Source organism: Suncus etruscus, chromosome 12 (assembly GCF_024139225.1).
Source record: "Suncus etruscus isolate mSunEtr1 chromosome 12, mSunEtr1.pri.cur, whole genome shotgun sequence".
In the NCBI taxonomy this organism is placed as follows: domain Eukaryota; kingdom Metazoa; phylum Chordata; class Mammalia; order Eulipotyphla; family Soricidae; genus Suncus; species Suncus etruscus.
In genome coordinates, this window is record NC_064859.1 from 7767656 (window position 1) to 7793173 (window position 25518).

General features: G+C 50.4%; 1 protein-coding gene and 1 non-coding gene across 3 annotated transcripts in view; one reads left to right on the top strand and one right to left on the bottom strand.

Annotated features, from left to right (window-relative positions):
• Nucleotides 1–25518, top strand: part of AFDN (afadin, adherens junction formation factor) — a 95603-nt gene that overhangs the window by 50206 nt on the left and 19879 nt on the right. For both annotated transcript variants that reach the window (XM_049785148.1, XM_049785149.1), the window contains exons 12-23: nt 1919–1988; nt 2636–2754; nt 5417–5478; nt 5574–5779; nt 8383–8403; nt 9133–9278; nt 9698–9792; nt 10021–10286; nt 10379–10522; nt 11440–11638; nt 14342–14445; nt 17169–17255. In XM_049785148.1, the coding sequence (XP_049641105.1) occupies nt 1919–1988; nt 2636–2754; nt 5417–5478; nt 5574–5779; nt 8383–8403; nt 9133–9278; nt 9698–9792; nt 10021–10286; nt 10379–10522; nt 11440–11638; nt 14342–14445; nt 17169–17255 (1519 nt within the window). The remainder of the gene's footprint in view (nt 1–1918; nt 1989–2635; nt 2755–5416; nt 5479–5573; nt 5780–8382; nt 8404–9132; nt 9279–9697; nt 9793–10020; nt 10287–10378; nt 10523–11439; nt 11639–14341; nt 14446–17168; nt 17256–25518) is intronic.
• Nucleotides 9487–9617, bottom strand: LOC126025456 (small nucleolar RNA SNORA51). Its single transcript, XR_007501460.1, has one exon. It is a non-coding gene; the product is annotated as a small nucleolar RNA SNORA51 (small nucleolar RNA).

The following is a 25518-nucleotide window of genomic DNA, read 5'->3' on the forward strand; positions in this document are numbered from 1 at the left end:
CAGAATCCTGGATAACTGTCCTTGCCAGTGTGTCTCTTCCCTTTTCACTCTGCTTTATTATCTCAGCTTCAAACTGGTGTGTGGAGGTTCTGAGCTAGTGTTGACTTGGGTGGAACTCGAGTCCTTGTTGCATATTAAGATTGTGAGTTGTGGCCTGTTCGGAAGCTGTTTTGGGATTCAGTGGGTACTTTGGAACTGTCCTCCTGTGAAGGTGTGTTGTATTCTACCAGCAGTGGTCAGGAAGTTCTGAATTCTCCAGAAGGAATCAGAAGTATTATGGCGCCCCCTGGTGCCTTTATGAAAAATTGTGCTGATCCTTGGTTCAGCCCTGTTGTTGGTTAGAAGTAGAACAGTGTCTGGATTCAGTCTAGGATTCAGTAAAACCAAAGAGTCCTTTAGGCAGTAGAATTTTCCAAGAGTGTACTTCTGGCTGCTGCTTCCTCTGTCTCAAGTTGCCCTGTTCATCTTGGAGGAAGCACTGAGGCTGTTTCCCCTTCCCTCTGCTGACAGCTGGCTGGAATGGTGGCTTCTCGCTACCCTCCCCACGGTTCCACCTGGCCTGCCCAAATAAACCGCCCAGGGTTTATTTGGCAGGTGTAACCCCTGGATTTCTCAGACTTTCACCAGGTTGTTGGCAGTGTCATTTGTTGTGACCTGTCAGGCTCCCACAGGCTTCATTTTGCTTAGTCCCAGGAGGTGGCACATGGGAGCCCTGCTGTATCTGTGGGCCTATCCAGCATTGCTCCAGGTTGGTTCCCTTGGCCTTTGCCAGCCTGATGTGCATTTTACAGACCTGGCACAGAAGCATCTGCTTAACCAGGCCTGGACACTGGTCCTGTCTGTGACGTCTCTCCCAGCCCCGTCTACACTGCTGGGACTTCCCATTGCTATTTATCTCATCACAGCATTGCTGGGGGGCTGTAGCCATCTCATCCCTCTCTCAGATCCAAAGCAGCCACGCATGGTGGCTTCGGCTTCCCAGCAGGATTAGCTGGAAGGTTTTGTCTGTCTCACGAGTCTCCGAGAGTGTGAGGTGGAGCTGCCTGGTGCTGTGCCTGCACTTGCAGGTACACCCAAGCCTTAGTGGAGCAGCTTCAGTAGTCATTGCTTTGTTCTAAAGTTTTGCTTGTCCAGATTTCTAGGTAGGAAATATGTGAGCTCAGCAGGAGATTGGGGCTTAGTGAAGGTCACGGTGCTGCTGAGGGGATAAGTCTGGGGGTTATGTGCACCATGCCTTCAAAGGCCTGACCCCACGGTGAGACTCTGTGCTGTGGCATCAAGGTTGCAAGATTTTGGTGTAGGCTAGACATGGATGTGGCTGCTAGAGAAGGCATGGTGCAGTTAGGCAGCCTAGTGCAAAGTGTGTGCAGGAAGAGCTCCGAATGAAAAACTTGAAGAGTTTTTGCTGGCCACTGAGCAAGTATTGTCTTTGGGTGTTGATTGCAGATGGGTCCAGGATTTTACTTTTGTGAGAGGGAATGAGGGCAGTGAGGGTGCTGTGGCCATGGGGGACAGAGAGAGGCTCCACTATGTTCCCTGTAGCCCAGTGCCTGATGTGGCCAGATGGAGCTCTGTCCCCCATCAGACCAGCAGAACCAGAGACATTGCTCACTGCACACTGGTCCCACCTCCTGCCAGAGCTGAGCTTTTTCTTTTTACGTTCTGGGCTGCTGCAGACATCTTGGCTGTCAGCCTCCCATTTTCCTCTTACAGCATCTTGTTCCGGGGCAGTGTTTTAAATTCCACCCTGAGACTGCTGGGTCTGCGGCAGTATGTTCATCTTGCCGTAGTCTTTACCTTCACAAGTCCCTAGGCTGGGGAGAATGTGTTTTCTTACAGCTCTTTGAACATTGGCATCACCAAGAAAAGAAGGCTTGCCTTACTGGAGAGTGACTGACTGTTGCCTCTGCCCTAACAGGACTGTGCAGGAGACGACATTCGATCTTGGAGGGGATGTGCATGGTGGCACAGGATTGCCCATGAGCAAGGTGAGGACCACACGGGCTTTCCCTGAGTATTGGGGCCTTCCCATCTGCCAGTGCCCACTGCCCAGTAACATATACTCAGCCCCTTGGCAGCTTTCTCCTTTCCAACAAGGCCTCTCTTCCTCTCCTGTGGCCTATCAGGGACATCTGTCCTGAGCCTTTTGGCCAGGTTCCCAGCCACAGCCCCTGCCCCTCCTGTCCTGGCACATGTTCTTTCCAGTTCTCATGCTGGTTGTCTATTGCTGAGGAACAAACTTCAGACATGGCAGCTCCACATAGCACCCTGGATCACTTGAGTCAAGCAGTTGCTAGGTGTTCCAGGCTAGCGACTGCTATCCTGCTGTTGTTCCTTGTGTGGCTGTGTTCAGTGAGGGGAGGATGTTGCTCTGAGCTGCTAGCAGAGTACCCTTCTGACTCCCTCTCTTTACCGCAGAGAACTTGGGGGCACCATTCCCGTGGGCTTTGTGAGAAGTGTCATATGCTTACTTATAAGCATGATGCCAGGTATGTCTCTGGTCCAGTTTCTTGGTAGGACAACAACATCCACAGATTGCCACTCTAGGCTCCTGCTAGCATCACATTCTGCTCCCCATCTTGAGCAGCATACTTGGTGGTTGCCCTGTGCACTTAGTGTGTTCTCCCTCTTCTAGAGCACCACCAGGTTGGACAGCGAGCGTGGCACGTCAGCCTGCAGCACTGCCGAGCGTGGCCTGGTGAAGCCCATGATCCGGTTGGAGCAGCAACAGGAGTCACATCGTCAGGAGAGCAGGTAGGTGGAGGAGGTGTCTTGATGGGCAGGCTAGGGAGATGGAGGCTGCCCCTAGGAGACATTGCTTATGACAGACCCATGTGGGCTGCTGGGACTTCACTGTCCACTTTTTGAGCTCAGCAGCTGTTTCAAGTGAAGTTTGGGAAGGGGCCTTAAGAGGTTTTGGTGCTGGAGTTCCTCAGTATCTGTGGGAAAGCCTCCCCTGTGAGTATAGTACAGCTATGTAGCTGTCCCTGGATTTGCTGAGATAGCAATGAACCCGTGGCTTTTCATTGGTGGCATTGCTGCTGGTATTGTTGAGCAGAGAACTTCTACTCTTTGTTGTCATCTTTTGGATCCCTTTGGTGATCTCAGTTCGTCCCTCCCTTTCTCCTATTTTGTAGCTCTGTTAGGTAGGTCCCAGATCATGGGATGCTGCAGCAATCAGGCTACTCTTCCCTGGCTGAATACCAGCCAGTTTGGGTCCACATCTGGCAGTTCTTCAGGAATGTTCTGTGGAGCTGGGTCAGCCCTGTGCAAATCAAGTGCCTTCCCCTGTGCTCTCTCGATCCTGACTTCCAACATTATAGTGTTCCACCAGAAGGCCCTGCAGTGCATTCCTCACATCTCAGTAGCTTCTGTCAAGGCACAAAATGACTGGATCTATATGAGAATACTGTGTTTTCAACTTGATCTTATTTTTTTTTTAATTTTTTTATAATTATCTTTATTTAAACACCGTGATTACAAACATGATTATAGTTGTATGATTACAGTCATGTAAAGAACACCCCCTTCACCAGTGCTGGGGTCACCCAAGTCCCGCACCCCTCCAGGCCTGGTAAAGAAGGCCTTTGGCATGGCAGAGGCCTGCCGAATCCTGCTGGCATGAGACTCCCAGCTCCCGGAAGGAAAGAAGCCCTTCAAGAGTTGGGAGGCTGGAACTGAACTCTTAATTTGTTGATACTAAGTCCGTGGTAGAAACACGAGTCTTCACATTTTCAGTCTTTGTTTTTGCATATATTACTGACTTCATTAGTACTTGATCTATTCATAAAAATCAAATAGAGAATATGGGGTAAGAGAACTTTTTTGTAGGAATTCTTTGAATCAGTCTTACAGTTCTATGTATCTAGAGAGTGGGTGTTTCTTGTTTGTTTTGGAGTCATACCCGGTGGTGGTTCAGGCCTTACTCCTGACTCTTTTTAGGGATCACTCCTGGTGGGCTTAAGAAACTAGACGGGGTGCTGGGGATTGAACCTAAGTTGACTCCATGCCAGGCAAGTGCTCTCTCTGCTGTATGGTTTCAGCTCCTAGAGTAGAGTGTGAATTAGAATATTCAATGTTTGTTTATATCTGTGATTCCAAAGACAAAATTCTGGCATTTACGTTACCATTTGTCTGGGATTAGTAGATTTAAATGATGCACCTAAGAATGACAGTTCCTTTTTTTGAGGACTAATAAAAGAAAGTCTGCTGATAGCTGTGAACTTTTCCAGTCTACTCTGAAGATTGCTTTGAGTAGGTAGTGTCGGGACTCCCTGCCAGAGTTATTTTCCTGGCTAGAGCAGCTACTGCTTCACCTGCTGTGCTGTTTCTCCTGGTTTAATCTGCTGGTCTTTGCAAGGACAGGTACCTGGAGCATTTTTCCTGTTTCTGTTAGAGTTGAACTAACTTGATAAAAATATCCAACTCTTGTGAAAGCTAATCACAGATTAGTGTATTGTGTGTAATAGTGTAATAATGTAATAGTATAGTGTAAGTGTGAAATAGATATGTTTAGATAGATATGCTTAGATATGTTACAGATATGTTTAGGCACATGCAGAGCAGCAGGTGGGTTGTGTGAAGTTGTGGGCTCTCTCTGGAACGTGTGTTTGAGCTGAGGAGGAGAGACCAGGGCAGCTCACGTGCTATTTTCAGCCTGTGCTTAGACATGGTGCCTAAAGTCCTAGTGGGCCTGTACGCCTGTGCATGTGCTTCTGTCCTCAGCAGCACTCTGCCTCCCTGGGCTGGGTACAGGGTGGCCGGCCTTGCCAGGTCATGAACAGACACTGGCATCAGCAGAGCCTGTTCTCAGAAATGCCTTGATTTCTTGGTGCATGTAGAACCTGTTCCAGGGATGTGCAGTGTGTGTCTGAGAAGTGTGGAACAGCATTCCCTGTCTCTTGCATCTGCACAGGACAGCAGATCACACAGCAAATCAGCCTGGCTGGCTCAGTCTGGCTGCACTTTCATTTAGGCTCTACCTGTGTCTTCCCATCGACATGACATCTGAGCCTCTGGGAGCAGGTGCCTGGCAGCCTGGTTGCGCTCTGTTTACACCAGAGTCAGGTGTCTTCTGCTCTCAGCTAGAAGCAGAAATGGAGGAGGGGCACCCCAGCCATGCCCCTTCCAGCACTGAAGTCTGAGGTGCAGCCAGGTTTGAGGGCTGAGAACACAGGGTGCCTGGAGACCTGTTACCTAACACAGGTTGTTGGGCACTCAGAGCTCAGAAGGATTTCTCAGGGATGAAGAAAGCTTTTGATGGCTTCTGGAAGATATGAGCCCACAGCCAGGCCTAGGATTGGGTGAGGGTGGGAGTACCTTTGGAGCTTGGGCCTTTAAGGCTTGAATCTCTGGGCTTGTGTGGGGCAGGCAGGAAGCATGGGGATCTGGTCTGACTTGCCTTTTTTTCCTGCAGACCCCAGGACGCTGCTGGGCTGGAGCTAACTCTACCTGCGAGTATCGAGTTCCGGGAAAATGGTGGGTGACAGCCTTCTCGGGCCCCTTTGATTGCCCCACCCCTATTCCTGCAACTGAGTTTTATTCCTATTTTTCTTTTGAAATTTACTTTATAGCTGAAGACTCGTTTCTCGCTGCCATTATCAACTATACCAATAGCTCGACTGTGCACTTTAAGTTGTCGCCGACATATGTGCTTTATATGGCATGTCGGTATGTACTCTCAAGCCAGTATAGACCTGATGTCAGTGCCTCCGAGCGTCCTCACAGAGTGATTGCTATTGTCAGCAAGATGGTGAGCATGATGGAAAGCGTGATCCAGGTGAGTGTGCCTGGACACACACACACCCCCCCCCCCCCCCCGGCCTGGCGTGGGACACATTCTTAGGGTGACCTCACCGGAAGTTGCGTCGCTTCTGAGGGTGAAAACTCTCTTTTACACAGACCTTTGCTGTGAATGTAAGCTATGCCATGCTGACATAATGTCCCCCCCAAAACACCCTTAAAATGGTAGCAGTGTGAGAAAATACCAGGGCTCATGGGAAGTTTTCTTTTTTTTGTTTGTTTTTTTTTTTGTTTGTTTTTTTGGGTCACACCCAATGATGCTCAGGGGTTACTCCTGGCTATGCGCTCAGAAGTCGCTCCTGGCTTGGGGGACCATATGGGACGCGGGGGGATCGAACCGCGGTCCGTCCTAGGCTAGTGCAGACAAGGCAGGCACCTTACCTTTAGTGCCACCGCCCGGCCTGGGAAGTTTTCTTGCAATATTGCAAGTAAGTTTGTGAAGGTGAAGTTTACATGGTATTTATTTATTTATTTATTTATTTATTTATTTATTTATTTGGGTCATACCCAGCAGCGCTCAGGGGTTACTCCTGGTTCTGTGCTCAGAACTCACTCCTGACAGGCTCAGGGAACCTATGGGATGGATGCCGGGAATCGAACCGGTGTCCGTCCTGTTTTGGCGCGTGCAGGCAAATGCCTTACCTCTGTTCTATTGCTCGGCCCCCAGTTTTTACATGTTTTTATTTATTTTTTTTTGTTTTGTTTTTTTTTTTTTTTGGTCACACCCGGCAGCACTCGGGTTATTCCTGGCTCTATGCTCAGAAATCCCCCGGGATTCGAACCACTGTCCTTCTGCATGGAAGGCAAACGCCTTACCCCCATGCTATCTCACTGGCCCCCAGTTTACATGTTTTTTTTTTTGTTTGTTTGTTTGTTTTGTTTTTGGGCCACACCCAGTAACGCTCAGGGGTTACTCCTGGCTATGTGCTCAGAAGTTGCTCCTGGCTTGGGGGACCATATGGGACACCGGGGGATCGAACCTCGGTCCGTCCAAGGCTAGCGCAGGCAAGGCAGGCACCTTACCTTTAGCGCCACCGCCCGGCCCCTCAGTTTACATGTTTTTTTTTTTTTTTTTTTTTTTTTTTTTTTTTTGTGGTTTTTGGGTCACACCCGGCAGTGCTCAGGGGTTATTCCTGGCTCCAGGCTCAGAAATTGCTCCTGGCAGGCACGGGAGGACCATATATGGGACGCCGGGATTCGAACCGATGACCTCCTGCATGAGAGGCAAACGCCTTACCTCCATGCTATCTCTCCGGCCCAGTTTACATGTTTTTAAGTGAAACATTTTCTGGAAATTTTACCTATGTAAAATACCTATGTAGGTATTGCTTCTAGAATATTCCTGGTCCTCCAAAGTAACTGGGACCAGCTTCTTTCACCTCTGTCCAGGGACTCCTTGTTTGCACTTGGTGGTAGACAGCACTTTGCCTCTTCCCCGAGAGTCTGCTGTATGTGTGCGAGAGGTTAGGGGTTGCATGGATTTCTGCACACGGTGGGCATTCTGTGTCTAGATTTGAGATCTCTGGGGAGGCTGTGCACGCCTGGAAAATGCCTCTGTGCTTAGGGTGGGAACAGTGCACTACAGCTCCCAGTATCCTTAGGCAGAAGGTCTTGTCTTTAAAGTCCTGGAAAGGAATCATGTCTCTCTCTTAGTGTTCCTCAGTATTCACCAGGGGATCACTTTCTTTTGACAAGAGAGCTGTGATGCTTATGTGATTGACCTTACTGCTTACAGGATCGCCTGAGGCAACTAGTCTTAGAGCACTTGCAGTTGTCAGAAAAAGTAATAGTCTTTCCAGAACTTCTCTTTTTCCATGGAATAGCTAGCATAGGCTTTTGCTGGGATCACAGTCTTATCACCCATAGCTGCTAACTGCCCTGGTGGCCCTTTGTCAGGGTTACTCCCCCTGTGCTCGCCACTCTCCTTTTCCCTCCTGCAGCCCTGTTCTGGGCTCCTGAGACTTGCTTTGTCCTCCTTGATGCATCTGAATGTCAGGGAGTGGCTGTCAACAGGACAGCTAAACTTTGCTGCAGCCTTAGGTATGGGTAGCATCTCCTGATTCTAGAAAGATCCTTGGTAGGGAGTAATGCCTTCATGTATAAAATCCGACTTTGATAACTTAAGACTTCTTTGTAGTCAAGGCATAACAAAAGTTTTTAAGTACATTTTTTAAAAGCTCATCATTTATTTTGATTGTTTGTGTTGGTCTTGTCTTTTCTGTTGTTCCCATTTAATCTGGGGACTGATTTTCCCTGGATCCTTTCCAATACTGGCCACAATATCATGCAAACAGGGTTGTGCCCGTGTTTGAGTATAACTCCTTACTGTCTAAGTTCAGGGGTTCTTCTAGTTGTGGGCAGTTACTACTATGTTAAGGTTGTAAAATGAATACTTTATGCCACATACTTTCAAATTATGTAGCACCCTAAAAGGGGGATAGGACCGGGGGAACATAAGTGTATGCTGTACCTTTATGTTGTACCGTCATGTGAGTGTTTTTTTTTTTTTTTAATGGTCACTATTGTTTACAAGTTTCTTTCTCTTGTTCTGCTGATTTCCCCTCGTCTGTTTTTCTCCAGGAAGTAGACCAGGTTGATCAGGTAGGACCTACCGCGAGGCTCTGCCCCTCGCTGTATTGGCTTAGCTGAGCCTCTCATGCTGCTTTCATGTCCAAGCACAGTCCTCCCGACTGGACTCAGCAGTTGATAACACTCATCTGGCACCTGAAACATGCACTACTAAACCCTTCTTTGACTGTGCAACCTTACCAGCATTTCATAACTCCCGCTTCCTGCACTTCAGTGTGGACATGAATTGACCAACTGCCGTTTCTTCTCTTTATTGTTTTTCCTTGGTTGCTATTCTTGGGATCTCATTTGAGGTTGCCTGGCTGCACATGTGGTCGGGAAGTGATTCGATAGATCAGTACTTGATGCTGAGTTGCTTGGTATCTACACCAGTGACTGGATATCAGGGTGGCTGTGGGTACCATTGTTGTCTGGATGCTGCACAGATTATCAGATACTCAGTTCACAACTTGGAGTTGTCCGATTATGTCCCGTCACTTCTGTGCCCATGCTGGTGTCATAGCCCAGACAGGGCTGGCTGTGCCTATTGTACCCCTTCCACAGAAAAAGCAGTGTGGGGGTTTCTATTCCCGCTGCATGGACCACCCAAGTTCCTCTGCAAGTATCTGGTATCTGTGGGCACTACCTTGGTGAAAGGGGAAAGTACTGGTCTGTCTTTAGCAGCTTCTCAAGGGCACTTCTTGTGGTTTTCCCAATGCCTGTGTGTCCCATGTGCCTCACAGCAATGCCTTCTGTCTGCAGAAGCAGAAGAATATTGCAGGGGCACTTGCCTTCTGGATGGCAAATGCCTCCGAGCTTCTCAACTTCATCAAGCAGGACCGAGACCTCAGCCGGATCACAGTGGATGCCCAGGACGTGCTTGCCCATTTAGTGCAGATGGCCTTCAAGTAAGCGATACATTTGTTTCCTCACCCAGTTTAACAAGTTAATTAGAAAGGTTTTCATTTACACTGGTTATAGATGGGAGTCAGGAAACATAAATATACACCAAGTAAGTTGATGTTTAGTACATTGAATTCAGTGGTAGTTTGTGTCAAGGATTTTGAGATTAAAATTCAGAATTTTGAATGGAAAATTGTTTTTTTTTTTCTTCTTCCATGTCCCCATTCACAATACAGACCAGTCAAAGGACCTGGGCTGAGGTGTATATGGGGTTCATTGAATGTACCTCCTTTTTCTATATAGTCAGTGTAAGGAACACAGCCTGTGGTAAGCATTGGGAAGCCGAAAAATTGTTCTAAGCAGTATAAAATCTCAGTTGATACTGTGTTTGTTCTGGGATTCTTAGGTTGTTGCTTCCTTTTAGGTACCTGGTCCACTGCCTTCAGTCCGAATTGAATAACTACATGCCAGCATTTCTGGATGACCCTGAAGAGAACAATTTACAAAGACCGAAAATTGGTTAGGAGCTCCTCTTGCCATCACTTCTTGCCCCTCTTTTGGCTGCTCATTTCCTGATAATGCAGCTTGAGTGAGAGGAGGAGGGAAACTGAACTTGGGTGCTGGTGCTTTCATTGATTGGATGGTACATTAGGGACAGGCTGGCTCAATGGGGTGTGAGTGACTCTCATGCCCTACAGCCTACTTGGATATGTTTCTCCACTCAGCCCACTTTTCTGTGTCCCACAGATGATGTCTTGCACACGCTCTCAGGGGCCATGTCCCTGCTGCGCCGCTGCCGTGTCAATGCTGCCCTCACCATCCAGCTCTTCTCGCAGCTTTTCCACTTCATCAACATGTGGCTCTTCAACAGGCTGGTCACCGACCCTGAGTCAGGGCTGTGCTCACACTATTGGGGGGCCATCATACGCCAGCAGCTGGGTCATGTGGAGGCCTGGGCCGAGAAGCAGGGTCTGGAGCTGGCAGCCGACTGTCACCTCAGTAGGATCGTACAGGTGGGCGGGGTGCGGTGGAAACAGGCCTTTTGGACCGGGAACCCTAGAGCTCTGGTTTTCGGTGTCAGTGTAGTGACTCTCTCCTTGAATAGGCCACCACCCTGCTCACCATGGACAAGTATGCCCCTGAGGACATCCCCAGCATCAACAGCACCTGCTTTAAGCTGAACTCACTGCAGCTGCAGGCCCTGCTTCAGAATTACCACTGTGCGCCTGATGAGCCCTTCATTCCCACGGTGAGTGGGCACAGGAGCAAAGGAGGGTTCCCCTGGGTGATGTCGTCACGAAGACATTGATTCCTAAACTCTCGACCCAGCCTGAGACCAGAAGCTGCAGGGCACTGGGACTGATCAGGTCCTCGCCAGCAAGCAGAGCACTGGTAGTACTAGAAGGAAGGATTTGAGAGAGAGGTCGGGTGTGCTCGGTACTTCTGATGCCCAGAGCCTGAAAGCTGCTACCCATGGCTCCGGCCCTGGACAGGAGAGATCCAAAGGGTAAACCCACATCCTTAGACTCTTCTCCCTTCCCTGTGGAAAACCAGAGTGGGGAGAGGAGCAGCAACTCTGTCCTTATTGCTGCTCATTACTCTCAACAAGTGTCCTTTCAAGAGTAGCATCCCCGCTGCCCCAGGCAACCCAGGCCAACGCCGGGACTACCATCAAAGGGACTGATTTGGGAAGGCTAGGTTAGCTGCCAGCAGCTCGAGAAGTCACTTCAGTGACAGCTTCCTCTGATGTGGATCCCTGAGGAACCTGCTGTGGAGCCTGGGAGAGGAGCCTATTATGAAGCCTGGGCATGTGACTTTGGCAGCTGGAGGGTCTCTGGTCTCTGTAGAGCTGGGTAGATAGAATGACTGTCCTTCCCAGTGCCTCTGGTATATAATCATAAGAATGATTTAGACCCAGCCCTTCCAGAAATTGTAATTCGGAAAGCAAGTCTTTGCTGGGACTAGAGACCTTTCCTGAATTATGCGAGGAAAAGAGAGTGACCAGAGAAGGGCACAACACCCACCCTCTTTAGAGGTTGAACAGCCTCAAAAGTGTTTGATTCCTGAGTGTTGAAGGACCAAGGAGCTCTTGTGCTCCTGCCCTACAGGTGGGTATGGGTTTGCTGCTTTGTGTCCTCTATGACCTCTTCTGTGGTTCCCAAGTAGGATCTGATCGAGAATGTGGTGGCCGTGGCAGAGAACACGGCCGATGAGCTGGCACGTAGTGATGGCCGGGAGGTGCAGCTGGAGGAGGACCCTGACCTGCAGCTGCCTTTCCTCCTGCCCGAGGATGGATACTCCTGCGATGTGGTCAGGAACCTTCCCAGCGGCCTGCAGGAGTTCCTGGAACCATTATGCCAGCGTGGTGAGTGGGGTCAGGGGCAAGGCATTTTTGAATCTCAGCATTCCCCCAGAACTGGGAAAGAAATAGTTCTGGGCCAAACACTGACCTGGGTCTCTCTCTGCTTGCTGGCACCAGTGATTAAGGCTACTTCCCTCCTGGCCAGGGCTGCCCCCACACTTAGGGACACTCTGCCTGAATGCTGAGCCTGGGCACTCTGCATGTGGAATTTGGGGGTGATGTGAGAACAGACTTCACAACCTGCTGCTGTGTGGTGCTTGGTGGTGGTGTTATGAAAAACCACAGTGTTTTTTGAGACACAGCCTTTTGAGTGAGGAAAGTCCCATATGCCACTTTTATTGACATTGCGGCTCAGAGGAACTGGGACTCTGATAGACTAATTATCACTGATAGACTCTGATGGCCACATTGGTGGCTTCTTGTGAACTAACTGACATCTGTCCTTTCTTCCTCTGGAGTGCTTGCCACCTGGGAGCAGCACCCATGCTCTTGACATCTTATTGAGCACTTACTGGCCTTGGTGGTGTCCAGCATGCACAGCGGCCTCATAGTTCCCTGGGGAGTAATTAGGGTGACAGTTCCTTTTCTTTTTTTCTTTTCGATTTTTGGGTTACACCCAGCGACGCTTAGGGGTTACTCCTGGTTATGCGCTTAGAAATCGCTCCTGGCTTGGGGGACCATACGGGATGCCTGGATTCGAACCCCTGTCCTTCTGCTTGCAAGGCAAACGCCCTACCTCAGTGCTATCTTTCCGGCCCCAAGGTGACAGTTTCTCTTCAGGGAGGAAGGAGGTGCTACGGGGCCAGGAGTGAGCCCACTGACCATGGTTTGCTTTCTCCATTTGTTTTGAGATACTGATTTATGGTTCTGTGAATGACTCTGTCATGGTGCTCCATCCTCACACAAACCCTCCCAGACACCCCCAGTGGGGCAGCTCAGTTCTGTGGAACAGCTCTCCAGTTCTGTCACCTCTGGCCTCCTCTTTGTTTCTTTTTCTTCTTTTTCTTTTTTTTTGTTTTTGAGCGGGGGGTGGGGGGGCACACCCGGCAGTGTTCAGGGGTTACTCCTGGCTGTGCGCTCAGAAATCGCTCCTGGCAGGCTCGTGGGACCATATGGGATGCCGGGATTCGAACCACTGTCCTGCATGCAAGGCAAATGCTCTACCTCCATGCCATCTCTCTGGCCCCTGTTTCTTGTTTATAGTGTGTCAACCATAATGTTTCTTCTTTTTTTCTTTTCCCGTTTTTTGTTTGTTTGTTTCTGATTTGGGGCCACACCTGGCAGTGCTCAGGGGTTACTCCTATCACTGTGCTCAGAAATCGCTCCTGGCAGGCTCTCAGGGACCATATGTTGGGAATCGAACCCGGGCCAGCTGCATGCAAGGTCATGGATGTTTTCTATTTGGATCTATTTTTGCTGGAATCCTTTGGGCTTCTTGGATCTCAGTGTCTGTACTCCTCAATTCTAGGAAATTCTTTTTTGAGGGCTAGGCATATCTGGTAGTCTCAGGGCTTACTCTTGGCTCTACACTCATGGATCACTCATGGAGGGGCTTTTTAGTGCTAGGAATTGAACTGAGTTCAGTCAGCCACTTCCTCAGACTCTGGGAAATTCTCATCTATGATTTCTTTGGCTAGTAGATCTTCATTGAATTCATTTTTCCCCAAGAACTTTGATGCTTTGTTTATGGTTTGAATTCATCCCATAGTTTGTTGATTTACTGTTCATTTCTTTCCATCCATCCATCCATCCATCCATCCATCCATCCATCCATCCATCCATCCATCCATCATTCATCCATCCATCCATCCATCCCATCCCATCCCATCCCATCCCCTCCCTTCTTCTCTCTCTCTCTCTCTCTCTCTCTCTCTCTCTCTCTCTCTCTCTCTCTCTCTCTCTCTCTCTCTCTCTCTCTCTCCTTCCCTTCTTCCCTCCCACCCATGTTCTGTGGTGCTCAAATATTATTCCTGCATCTGCCTTAGGAATCACTACTAGCAGGCTTGGGAGACCATTATGGGGTGTAAAGCAAAGACCCTATGTTCTGTATTATCTCTCTAGCCCCAAGGCTTTCTTGTTTCTTACCTCCACTGCTGCCTTATTAGAGATTTTTTTTCTGGGCTAGATGGACAGAGCTCAGATGAAGACATCACTAGCATGAAGTTCTTGTGGCCACTAGAGCATGCCTGAGTGTATAGGTTAACCATGGGAAGGGAGTGTACAGTATGAGGTCTGGTGAATAGAACTTATGTGGCCAGGCAGTGCTGGCACAAGCAACAGCAGGTAGAGTTAGAGGTGCAGATTGTGCTTACAGGCCTGAGGTAGAGGCAAGGGAGGGGAATTAATTCCCCCCCCCCTTCCCTGGGAATTCACTTTCAAAAAGACCCCAGAGGTATCAGCTAGGAGATTGATGTTGCCTTGAGAATGGAGCAGGTGTAGGGTCTGGGGTTGAATATGGCTTGCAGTAATCTGGTCTTGCTTTTTTTCTTTTTCTTTTTTGGTTTTTGGGTCACACCGGCTTTGCTCAGGGGTTACTCCTGTCTTTGTGCTCAGAAATTGCCCCTGGCAGGCATGGGGGGCCATATGGGATGCTGGGATTCGAACCACCGTTCTTCTGCATGCAAGGCAAATGCCCTACCTCCATGCTATCTCCGACCCCCTGGTCTTGGTTTTTTTTCATCTTGAATTGTTGGTTTTTCTCTTCAGGATTTTGCAGGTTGATCCCTCACACACGTTCCCCAGGCACATGGACAATATACTTTGAAGGTGCAGACTATGAGAGCCACCTCACACGTGAGAACACAGAATTGGTAAGTACTGGGGCAGGGGCAGATATCTGCACCATGGGGGGAACTGCTCCTTTGCCAAGGGGAAAAGAGCTGTGTGTTCCGGTTAAGAACTGCTTCTTACTATAAGTCTGGTCATGAAGATGGTGATTTGGGAGATGGGAGGAATTCCCCACCCCCATTCTGTTCTTGCACCATGTGGTCTCTTGAGTACTACCAAGTAGGAATAGACCCCGAACCCTACTGGGTATAGTGTCAACTCTCCTCCCCATAAAAAAAGTCCTTTTACACGTTAGAAAAGTTTGGGCTGGAGTGATAGCACAGTGGTAGGACATTTGCCTTGCTTGCGGCTGACGTGGGATGGGCCTGGGTTTGATCCCTATCATCTCATATGACTGGGAGCGATTCCTGAGCGAAGAGCCAGGAGTAACCCCTGAGCACTGCCAGGTATGCTCCCCACCAAAAAGGAAAAAAAAAAAAAAGAAAAGTTTGTGGACAGAGTAATAGTATAGGAGTTAGGAGACTCTTGTATGCTCCTGACACAGATTCTGACCCAGGTTCAATCCCCAGCACTCCACATGGTCCCCTGGGCACTGCCAGGAGTAAATCCTGAATGCAGATCTAGGAGGAACCCTGAGATCACTGGGTATGGCCCCAAACAAAAATAAATAAATAAAAAGAAGGGAATATTTATGCCCATAGTTTTGGCAACTATAACGTTAGTACTTGTATCAAATATGTACAAAAAACAGCAGCATTTATTTTTCTTCTGTCTCCTTACTTCATGGGGACCTTTTACTGTAAAATTTTACAACAGGTTTTACTATTTTTTTAACTTTTGAGCCACACCCCACTGGGGATGGCATGGTTATTCCCAGCTCAGTGCTCAGGTTTTGAGCCCAGGCCTCTCCCTATGGTTATTCCCAGCTCAGTGCTCAGGGTTTGAGCCCAGGCCTCTCCCTTAAAAAGTGTCTGCTTAGCTTCATAATGGTCAACCCTACAAAAGTTTACTTTGACAGAAATACTTCCTGTTCCTGGTTGGTTTATTTCTGTGACACCTTCCTTGTCTTGTTACAGCTCAGTATTTAATCATTTACAGTGTATCTTGGGGTTCTTGTGAGGGAGACCACCCACACTCCTGCCCCCACACATACACCAAGCAATACTTAGGGACCTGGGGTCACCACTGTGAAATCCCTCTGACCACACGGTTTGGTTATGTGTGAGGATTCCATGCTGCTTGGGCCTCCAATGCTGGGAGCTCCCTGGGGCCTCATCCATATGCAAACTATGTGCTGACCCTGCACTTTCTTCGATGCCCTGGTTTCATGTTTGGAAGAGCCATGTGTTCCATCTGCTTCTGTGGAAGGACAGCCTGTGTCCAGCAGAGTCTTTGAGAAGTGCATGGCCTTGCCTAAGACAGTAGTTCAAATTTGCACATGGCATGATGTAGCCCTTCTGGTCTGTTTGGTTTTGTTTTGGGGTCTCCTGAGCTGTGTCAGCTGGGTTGCATTTCAGTGCTCATCCAGACCATCCTAGCATTGTTCAGATATTTTCAAGAATTCATGTCATGGTCCTCCAAATACTGCTGGGTAAACCCCTGGAAGCACTTGGATACTGTGAGGCGTTCTCGGACTACATGGGCCTTGTGCTGCTACCTACTGTCACTGCAGGGTTGCTGCCCCACTGTGCTCCCTGCAGCTTGCCCCACTTCGGGCTTCTGTCTACAGCTCATGATGTGTCTGCCAGATCCTGGTATGCTGCCCAGAGCCTTGTGGCCACCGCACTACCACAGAGTGCGGGATATTCTGATCCCTCCCTCCCATGTCAGTGCAAGATGAGTTTGTTTTCACAGATAAAACTTTTTGAGTCTGGGGCCAGAGAAATAGCATGGAGGTAAATCGTTTCCCTTACATGCAAAAGGACGGTGGTTCGAATCCCAGCTTCCCATATGGTCCCTGAACCTGCCAGGAGCGATTTCTGAGTGTAGAGCCAGGAGTAACCCCTGAGCGCTGCTGGGTGTGACCCAAAAACAGACAAACAAACAAACAAACAAAAGCTTTTTCAGTCTGGCCTTCCTTAGCTTCTCCTATTGACCACAACACTTTTCTCCAGAGATGTGCCCTGGGTCAGTCCTGCTGGAAATACCTCAGTCTTAAATGGGATGTCTTTAATTAATTAAATAAGTAATTAATTAACCTTGGTTTTTGGATCACACCTGACAGTGCTCAGGCTTACTCCTAAATATGAACTCTGTCATTGTTCCTGATCATGTTTGGGGACCATATAAGATACTGGGAATTGAACCTGTGTTTGCTGTTGTGTGCAAGGCAAATGTGTGACCCCCCCTCCCCGCATACCCCTTGCCCTTCCCCCCTATACTGTTGGTCCCGCCCTGTTGTGATGCTTTTAAAATAATTTTGGTCAATATGCATTCACAAATCTTGTAGTTTGGTCAATTTTTTCCTGTTCCTCCTCCCCCCATTCAGTAATGCTGAGCCCATATGGATGACCCCATATAAGAAGCAAGGTCTAAGGAACAGTTGAGGACTTCAGTTTGTAGCTCAGATCAGCATGCAAGGCAGAGTGGGCCTTCTGCCTGGTACGTGGGGGTGCTTTTGGGTACCTGAGGATGTGTGCTGTATGGCTGGTCTATCCTCAGCCAGGCAGGCTCGAGTAGCTGCACAATGAATAGGAGACTTGGTTGCCTTTCAGCTATAGAATAAACCTTTATTTCTATCCTGTAGGCCCAGCCTCTAAGGAAAGAACCAGAAATCATTACTGTCACCCTGAAGAAGCAGAATGGAATGGGGCTCAGCATCGTGGCAGCCAAGGTAGGCTTTGCCAGGCAGGCTGGTGTGTGTGTGTCAGTGCAGGGTGCAGATCCTGAGTGATGAGGGCTGCTGGGCGTCAGGGCATGAGGGAACCACGCCTAGACACAGGCCAGTTGCAGTCACAGTCTGATCCAGGTGGCCGCCACAGGCTGAGCCTCAGCACTCCTGTGTGTACAGCTCTCTGTGATTGTTCCCACAAAGAATTCTGCTCCCTGTCCAGGAAATTCCTCCCTGGGCTGTGCTCTGGCACTCTGTTGTGCAGGCGTGTGAAGGTTTGGTATGTGTGCGCATGTGCAGAAATGCGTGGACCACTGCCCGTCTGCATCATTGGCCTCACTCTCCTGTCAGGCCCCTGCTCCCTGAGGGTCAGCAGTTCCTTGCGGAGAAAGTAGAAAATGCTGCTGGAGAGCAGGGTTAGGTTTGCCATGTCCCTCTGTGACCCCTCACGTTTGGCCCAGCATAGGTCACTGCCACTCCTGGGCATGCTCTTGCTGAGCACTGGCGGAATTGTCTGCCTCCCAGAATCTGGTGGGAATGGCTGGTGGTCTGGAATGTGTTGTGTCTGCTCCTGCAGGAGTATGGAAGGGCAGGGCAGCTGCGGGTCTATGTGCCTATGAGAGGTGTGGGCCACTCATGGATGTCGCCTAAGGATAGCGGATTTAGCTGGAGGAAGTGGACATATTGTGGGGCGGTATCACATACATGGGTACAGGTAGCTGCATGCGTAACTGTTGCTGATAGGATACAAAGGGGGCTGGCCATGAGGGTGGGGAGATGTTATTTACAGAGCCTGGGGCTGCAGAGGGCTTCTGATGAGAGCTGGTTGACCCCTGAGTTGTTTTTTTTTTTTTTGTTTTTTTTGTTTTGTTTTTTGGGTCACACCCGGCGGTGCTCAGGGGTTACTCCTGGCTGTCTGCTCAGAAATAGCTCCTGGCAGGCACGGGGGACCATATAAGACACCGGGATTTGAACCAACCACCTTTGGTCCTGGATCGGCTGCTTGTAAGGCAAACGCCGCTGTGCTATCTCTCTGGGCCCGACCCCTGAGTTTTTTAGGGATACATAGGTAGACTCATAGCTCCTTGCCTGCTATCTGCTGGGCTGCTGTGCTCAGGCGTCCTGCCACACCTGAGTGAGCTGGGTTGCTCACGGTGTGGAGGGCCTGACCACGGCCTCTCCTGCTTCCCAGCTAAGCTGACTGTCCCTCTCAGCATGCCCAGCAGGGCAGACAGGCCACACTGCCAGACATGCACCACTTAGCCCTCTCCTGTCTTAGACATCATGGAGTCTCACTCAGACTCATCCTGGCTGAGACCCTCCCTCTTGAAAAGGAGGCACCATCGAAGCATAGCGCAGGGGTGGCACCACAGTGGGATGAGCCTGGCCTGTCCCTGACTGCCTTGAACTGCCATGCCCTGCCACCACACTCCTGTGCCAGGGCTGCTCCATCCTCACTGGTACAGTCCTTCTGCCATAAAGCTTCCATTCCTGTTTCTCTGGCACTAGAGAGGGGTTCTGCCCCAGAATTGGCACTAGGTGACTACAGGTGCAAGTTAGGGGCTCCAGGCTATGAATCTGCTCCCTCTTTGTTTCTGGCCTGGGAAAGCAGCATGTGAGGTAGGACCTGGGAGACTGATAGGAGTCTAACTTAGGGGCCATTCCCTGGTATGATGATACTGGATGCTGGAGGAAGGGTTCTGAAGTATTACCCTTTTTTCTAGTACAGTGGGTCTAGGCTCCATCTCTTCCGGACTCTGGTCTTTTCAGGTATTCCCCCAAGGAGAAACCTGGGTTCCCACAGGGCAGGGTATGGTGACCTGGAAGGATCTCTGAGGATCCTGAAGGTTCTGTACCTGTGGAATTGTGCACCCAAAGCTGGGTGGGCCCTTGGGATGCCCCAGGCCCTCAGAAGGAGCCTTTGTGCTGGGGCTAGGGCCAAGGCAGGCAAGCCAGTACCATAGGTCAGGTTACCCTGATCTGGTTTTTCACTCCCAGGAACCCCGTACAGGTTTTTCCCTACCGGGAACCCCCAGTGAGGGTCTGGAGCCTTGGACATTGTGTGGCACTGAGTGGTTAGGCCACATCTGACCCTTCTGGAGCTTGGGGCCAGGCCTCAGCAGGAAAGTGGGCCCAGAAGCTAGTTGGCTGGCACAGAGCTCAGAGCTTCCATTTCCTTTGGTCCCTGACTGCTGGTGTACGGTGTCTGCCAGGGCTCTGTTTCCATGAGATGTTGGGGGTACCTTGTAGCACTCCCCAGGGTCTGCTGTGGGCACAGGGTTGAATTTGGGGGTCAGTCTCAGCAGAGAAGTGGTGGGAAGTTCTAAAGCACTGGTACTGAGGATGATGTGGAGACGGGGTTGGGTACTCCTTTCTCAGCCATAGCACCACCAGAGCTCGGTGGACCCAGCCATGCTGAGACCCAAGGCACCTCAGAGATGCTCAGCCTGCAGTTTAGAAGCCCTAGTTTGGATAGTGAACTACCCAGAGAGGCGTTTCAGCCTTTAGCTTTGGTATGGGCATGGGGAACTTTTCTGTTGATCATGCCAAGGAGGTACCGTGATTCTTTTCAGAAAGAATGCAGGGCAAGGAAGTGAGGTCTGCTGTCCAGGCCCCATTTCTGCCTTGCTCTGGTGGAGTGTGGAGTCTTCAGGGTGTAAGCCAGGCCCAAACTGCACTGCTGCTCACTGGCCTGCCTGACTCTGCTTCCTGCAGGACTCTTCAATGGCAGCCGGAGTCCTGCCCCTAGGCGTCCTGCCCCTAGGAGCCCTGTGGGTGGGGGGGCAGGATTCTGAGGGGGGCTGCGTGGTCAGAGGCCTTGGGGTGTAGAGTACTGGAGTATTGGCCTTGGTGTAACGGAAAGGCAAGTATAGCCAGTGTGGTCACCCGGGGTAGGTCCTGCCATACTTCCTGGCCACTCCCTAGCCTCTGTCAGCTGCTTAGATATTTTTCCTGTGCCCTGGAACTCCAGAATGTCCTTTGTCCCTCTCCTAAGGGTCACAGGTGCTGGACAGCTCTGTGGAAGCCACTGCACCTGGTGACTCTGTCTGTCCGAGCATTTGGTCCTGGCTGGCCTGCCCCTTCCTACATTAGTGTGGCCTCCTTGGAGCCTGGCCCTCATTTCCTGTTGCCTGCACTGTTCCATGAAATCCAGATGCTTGGAACATTCTCTGGGTGTGGCTCACTTTTTAAAACATTGCCGCGGGGGACGTTTCGTCTGCTACTTCTTACTTGTCTGCTGGACAGCGTGGTGCTTCCTGTTTACTCTGAATTCCAAAACGACAAACAGTTGCCTTCTTTTTGTTTTTCCAGCTTTTTTTAAACTTTAATAAAGTGCAAGTGAGGAAAGCCAGAGCTGCTGGGTTTCGCAAGCACAAGCATTGCCTTGGTCTATTTGTGCTGATAAGTGCCTCCCCATGTCCTGTGCCGCTCAGACTGCTGGAAATACCGGCTCAGAGGACCAGCTGGGTTGTGGTGTGGCAACGCAGAGGGCGGCACGGCTGTTGGTTTCTGTTCGAGTTGCGTACACGGCAGAGATTACAATGTGGTTCTCTGTGGTCGGGAGGCTGGAGCCGGTGGTGAGTGCTGGGGCGCTGGCCTGGGCTGCTGTGCAGGCTCGAGGGAGCCCAAGAATGCCTTTCCTCCTGCGGCCTCTTGCTCCGACCTGTCGACCATTAACTTGCTCAGGAGGTAACCGCCCACCCTGTGGAGCCAGGAGCCAGCTGGTGATCACACCCTGGTAGGCCCCACGCCGTACCGGCTTCTGCTTTCCATTCGAGAACATTAACCATGGCTTAAAGCAGGGCTATACTGGCTGCGAGGTGTTGTTGGGTTTTCTAGAAGCGAATATAGAAACTACACATTGTAAATTGTGTTCATCATCTTACTTCAAAATGACTATCTTAGTAGTGTATTATAGACTGCTGCTTAGTCCTTTCAGTTTCAGTTCATTGTCCTATTGGAGTCCTTAGTTTGCTTTATTTGGAGCAGAGATTTGTGTGTGAGAATAGGAAGGCTGAGGTAGGAGAGCCCTCTCAGCCAGCATGTGCTTTGCCCTGTCCCTGACCATGTCCAGCCTGAGCTGGCATAGTGGCTTGGACATATCTCTCAGTTCCTCTGCACAGTCACACCAGAGGAAAGGCCAGTCTCTGCATACCTGCTTGTTATAAGTGGAAAGTTTTCAGTAGAAAACCTAAGAAAAATAGCTTTTGCTGGAAAAGGGCGAGTGCAACGTGCGGAAGCTGACGTGAATTTGTTCCACCTCTTCCTTTGTCGTGGCCTAGAGTGACATGTGCCAGGACCATGCCGGAGGGTCAGTATCAGACTCTGTAGGAACTGGCCACCTTCGGGATCTGCACAGAGCTCTTGGTCGTCATGTGGAAGGCTTGGAGGGAAGGAACGGTTGATAGTTGGGCCCAGGCAGTTTCTGTGTGCTATGTCTGGGCAGAGATCCCCAAAGCCTCTGACGCCTCAGAGTCTCCTGAGGTGTTTCCTGCCCTGGGTGGGAGGGGAGAGAAGATGGAGGCCGGACTGCTGCTATTCAGCTCAGCTTGGGCCCAGAGCATTGCCCAGGTGTTTAGGGGAGAAGGGGATGTCAGTGGAGCCTCTGTAGGGAGAGGGCTCTGTCCGCTGGTTGGGGGTGTGGGAAGAGGACACGTGGACACCAATATCTGGGCTCACACACAACCTGCAGGCTGCCCCTGAGCCCTTCCTTGATCTGTGCCTGATGAGAAGAAGCGTTGCCCACCTCATTGCCCAATCTTGAGAACTCTGGTTCCCACTGGACTCTAGGCAGGATTGAGTGACACCCTCTGTAGGAAGGACAGTCAGAGCTGACTCTGTCTTGCCCAGGAGGAGGCATGGAGTAACCTTAGCAAACAGGAGAGTGAAAAAGCCTGTAAATAAATAGTGAACAACAGGCTGCAGCACCCCCCAGAGCGAGTTGGTGCTAGAGGTTTTCCCCAAACCAACAGGCCTGGCACCTTCCCCCTACAGGTAAGTGTGGCTGCTATGGTGGTCATGGGAGAAGACTTTGAACTTCTTCATGGCTTTTCCAGTTTCCTCATTGTGACCTTTGTACCTGCTGAAGCTTCTCTCCTGTGGGCTGTGCACTTTGGGGCTGCTTTGGTTGGGGGCAAAGAAACTTATTTCAGTCAAGTTAGCTTAATTCTTGGCTGAACTTTGTGGGAGCCCCTCGATGCCTGCTTGCCTGCAGGGTAATGAATTGTCAGCAGAGGGGCCTGTGGGTGCTCCAGAGTAGGCCTAGTGAGGGGTCAAAAGTGCATGGCCGGCAGGAAAAAACTATCTCTAGTGCTGTTGATGAGTTTTCAGTGCTCCTGGGGCTGGAGGTCCTCCCTGCCCCACAATTGTTTTCCAGCCTTCAGCTTCCACTGCCACATCTTTGCCAGACCTGGGAACAATGGGCTGAGCCTCAGCAGCAAGGGCCACTGGGCTGGCTTCCTGCAGCCTTTTTGTTTGGACTGTGTGGTAATGCTGTTTTCGTGCTATTAATCATCGCCTCCTCCCACAATCTCAGGCCAGAAGGGTTGACGCAGATCTGCCTCTGCCTGGGCTCTGCTCCAGGTGAGCACACCTGGCTGGGTTCTGGGCTCTGCCCTGCGAGTGTAGGAGGAAGGCCTGCTCTGCCTGCCCTGCCCTGCTTGGCACAGCTCAGCTCTGTAGGGTGCAGGTCAGAGCAGTTCTGCGGGCTTTCTTCACAGGAAGGGTCTTCGGGCTGCCGTTCTGAGTAACTCCAAGGAAATTTCAGGTACTTCTCTGTCCTTTCCTCTCCTTTCCAGCTTGCTCAATCCTCTAAACCCTGCTTTGAAGGGAGAGAAAAGCAGGTTCAAGGCTACTGCTAAGAGTCCTCACAGGTCCTGTCCCTGCATCCTCGCCCAGGACACCCTGACTATGCAGATCACTTCTCTGCATAGTTCTGTGGTCCCAGCAGGTCTATCAGGGACTCCAAGGGGAAATGTATGTTGGCTGTTACCTTCCTGCATGTAGCTTTGGTTATTAAATCCCCAAGTTGTAGGGAGTGAGTACCATTCCTATTGCCTTTGAGACATAGAACTGAGCCCCTGGGTGGCCCTTTCCAGTAGGCTTGGGTATAGATAGTGGGCATTCTGAATTCTTTTGTAAATGATAAGGAACTAGAAATAATCTTTTCAGATCAGGTTTAGATGCCTTTAGGTTGGGTAGTTTTGCAGTTTCTGCCTGTGTGTGTTGACTAGTTAGACTATAATCTCTGATTTGGTGCTTGCGGCTATGACCAGGGTGGGCAGTATTTACATGGACAGCATGCGGAGGTCCAGTGGGGCATCACTGTGTAAAGCAAGCAGCCGGTGCCTCAGCCCATTCCATGCTTCATGTCATACCATGCACTATGTTGATTCAATATGTTGATTCATGAGCTGCTGATGGGCTTATGATTTCTGACACTCAGGACCTATGTTCACCACAGAACAGCTAGGTGTGGGACTCTGGACGGCACAGAGGCCTGGACCTTGCTACCTTCTCACATGGCCTTGTGGGCCCTGCTCAACTCCTTTTTCTTCTCTTTGTGACAGGTGTGAGATGGTTACTGATTTTGTTAATTGGGAAAGACATGAAAGTGAGAGAATGAGAATCTAACAATCATTTCAATCCCAATTTTTCTTCAGTCTGGTCTAAATAAGGGTTGGGAGGTGGCTTAAAGGTCTCAGTGCAGAATTTGCTGCTGAAACCCTGGGTTTGCACTTCGTTGCTACAAAGACTTCAAGGTAACTCCACAGTGGCTATGAGCCCTACTGGGTGCAGCATCTAATTAGGCTGGATAAATTTTTACTTTCTTGTTTAGAAATAAACATAACTGGGGCCGGAGCGGTGGCACAAGCAGTAAGGTATTTGCCTTGCCCGTGGCTAACCGAGGATGGACCGTGGTTTGATACCTGGCATCCCATATGGTCCCCCAAGCCCAGAGCGATTTCTGAGTTCTGAGCGCGAAGCCAGGAGTAACCCTTGAGCGTCACTGGGTGTGGCCCAAAAAAACAAAATAAAAAAAAGAAATAAAACGTAACTGCTTTGGTGGTTTCAGATTCGATCACTGGTGCCATAGGATGGGGCAGCCTTACGGCTATGAAGCAGGGGTGTGGGTCCTCTGAGGGTCCAAACGAAGGCAGCTGGGGCTGAGGCAGCCCAGACACGCCCAGTTCAGGCATGTCCAGAGACATTCCATCACCTCAGAGTGGGCACAGGCTGTAGGGTGACGTCCATGTTTGCCATCTGGCAACTTGCTCATCTGTGTTTCTTTCTGAACAGTTTCCAGCCCAGCTGCACTTCCTCGCCTGCAGTTGCCATCACACTGGCTTGCTTCCAACTGAGCTGAACACAGAGGGAGTGTAGTTGATATTCAGGGAAGGGGGAGGCACCTGCAGAGATAGCCTCACTCTCAGTGGATGCCCAGTTATGGGCAGTGAGGGAGGGTTAAGGCAGCCCACGGTGAATCTGCTCTCCTTAGACCCTTCGGGCCAGTCTCCTGGCATGCTTCCTTCTCAGTGCTGTAGCGCTTTCTCTTTCTGTACCTGAGTACAGTGGAAGTGTCCCTGAAAGGACTTGCGTCCCTTCACCTGAACCCCCCTCGGGGACAGGCAGATAGATTAAAGCCAGTACTTCACTTCGAGAGAGAGCTAGTCACTTTGATCTGAAAGAATTCCTGCCCTTCCCTGGCCTGGTGGGCATCTCCCAGAGCAGTGAGTGGCAGCGGCACTTTGCAGGCTTGTGGGCCATTGTGTGCCTCTGCTGTTGTAGCTGTGCCAATGCTCCCTGACCAGCAGGGCTGCTGTATGCAGAAGCCTTCTGGGACCTGGCCTGGCCATGGGCAGGTGTCATGGACCTGGGAGTCAGGAGTCAGAACCCCAGTGCGGTTTAGTGGTGCACAAAAAAGAGCAGGAGGGCGCTTCTAGAAGGGGGTCCCTGAGACGGGCCTGGGGAGAGGAAGCGTGAGCAAGCACAGGAGGACTTCTGTGTCTGTGGGGCTGCGGGGTGGCTGCCTGCTGACAGGTTGGCAGTCACATTTCAAGTTTCCTCAGTTTGCACAGTTCAGGAAGCTCTCCCTCAGACTCACTCTCCCTTCCTCCTGATACTGCCTCCTGGGAGTGTTCCAGGGTTTCGCTGGTCTGCTGCTTGCAGGTACTGTGGCAGCGCATAGGTTTCTGGAGTTCTCTTGGAGCGTGATGACCAGTCTCCATGGCAGTGTCACAACTGTGGGGTGTCATGTCAGGGAGAA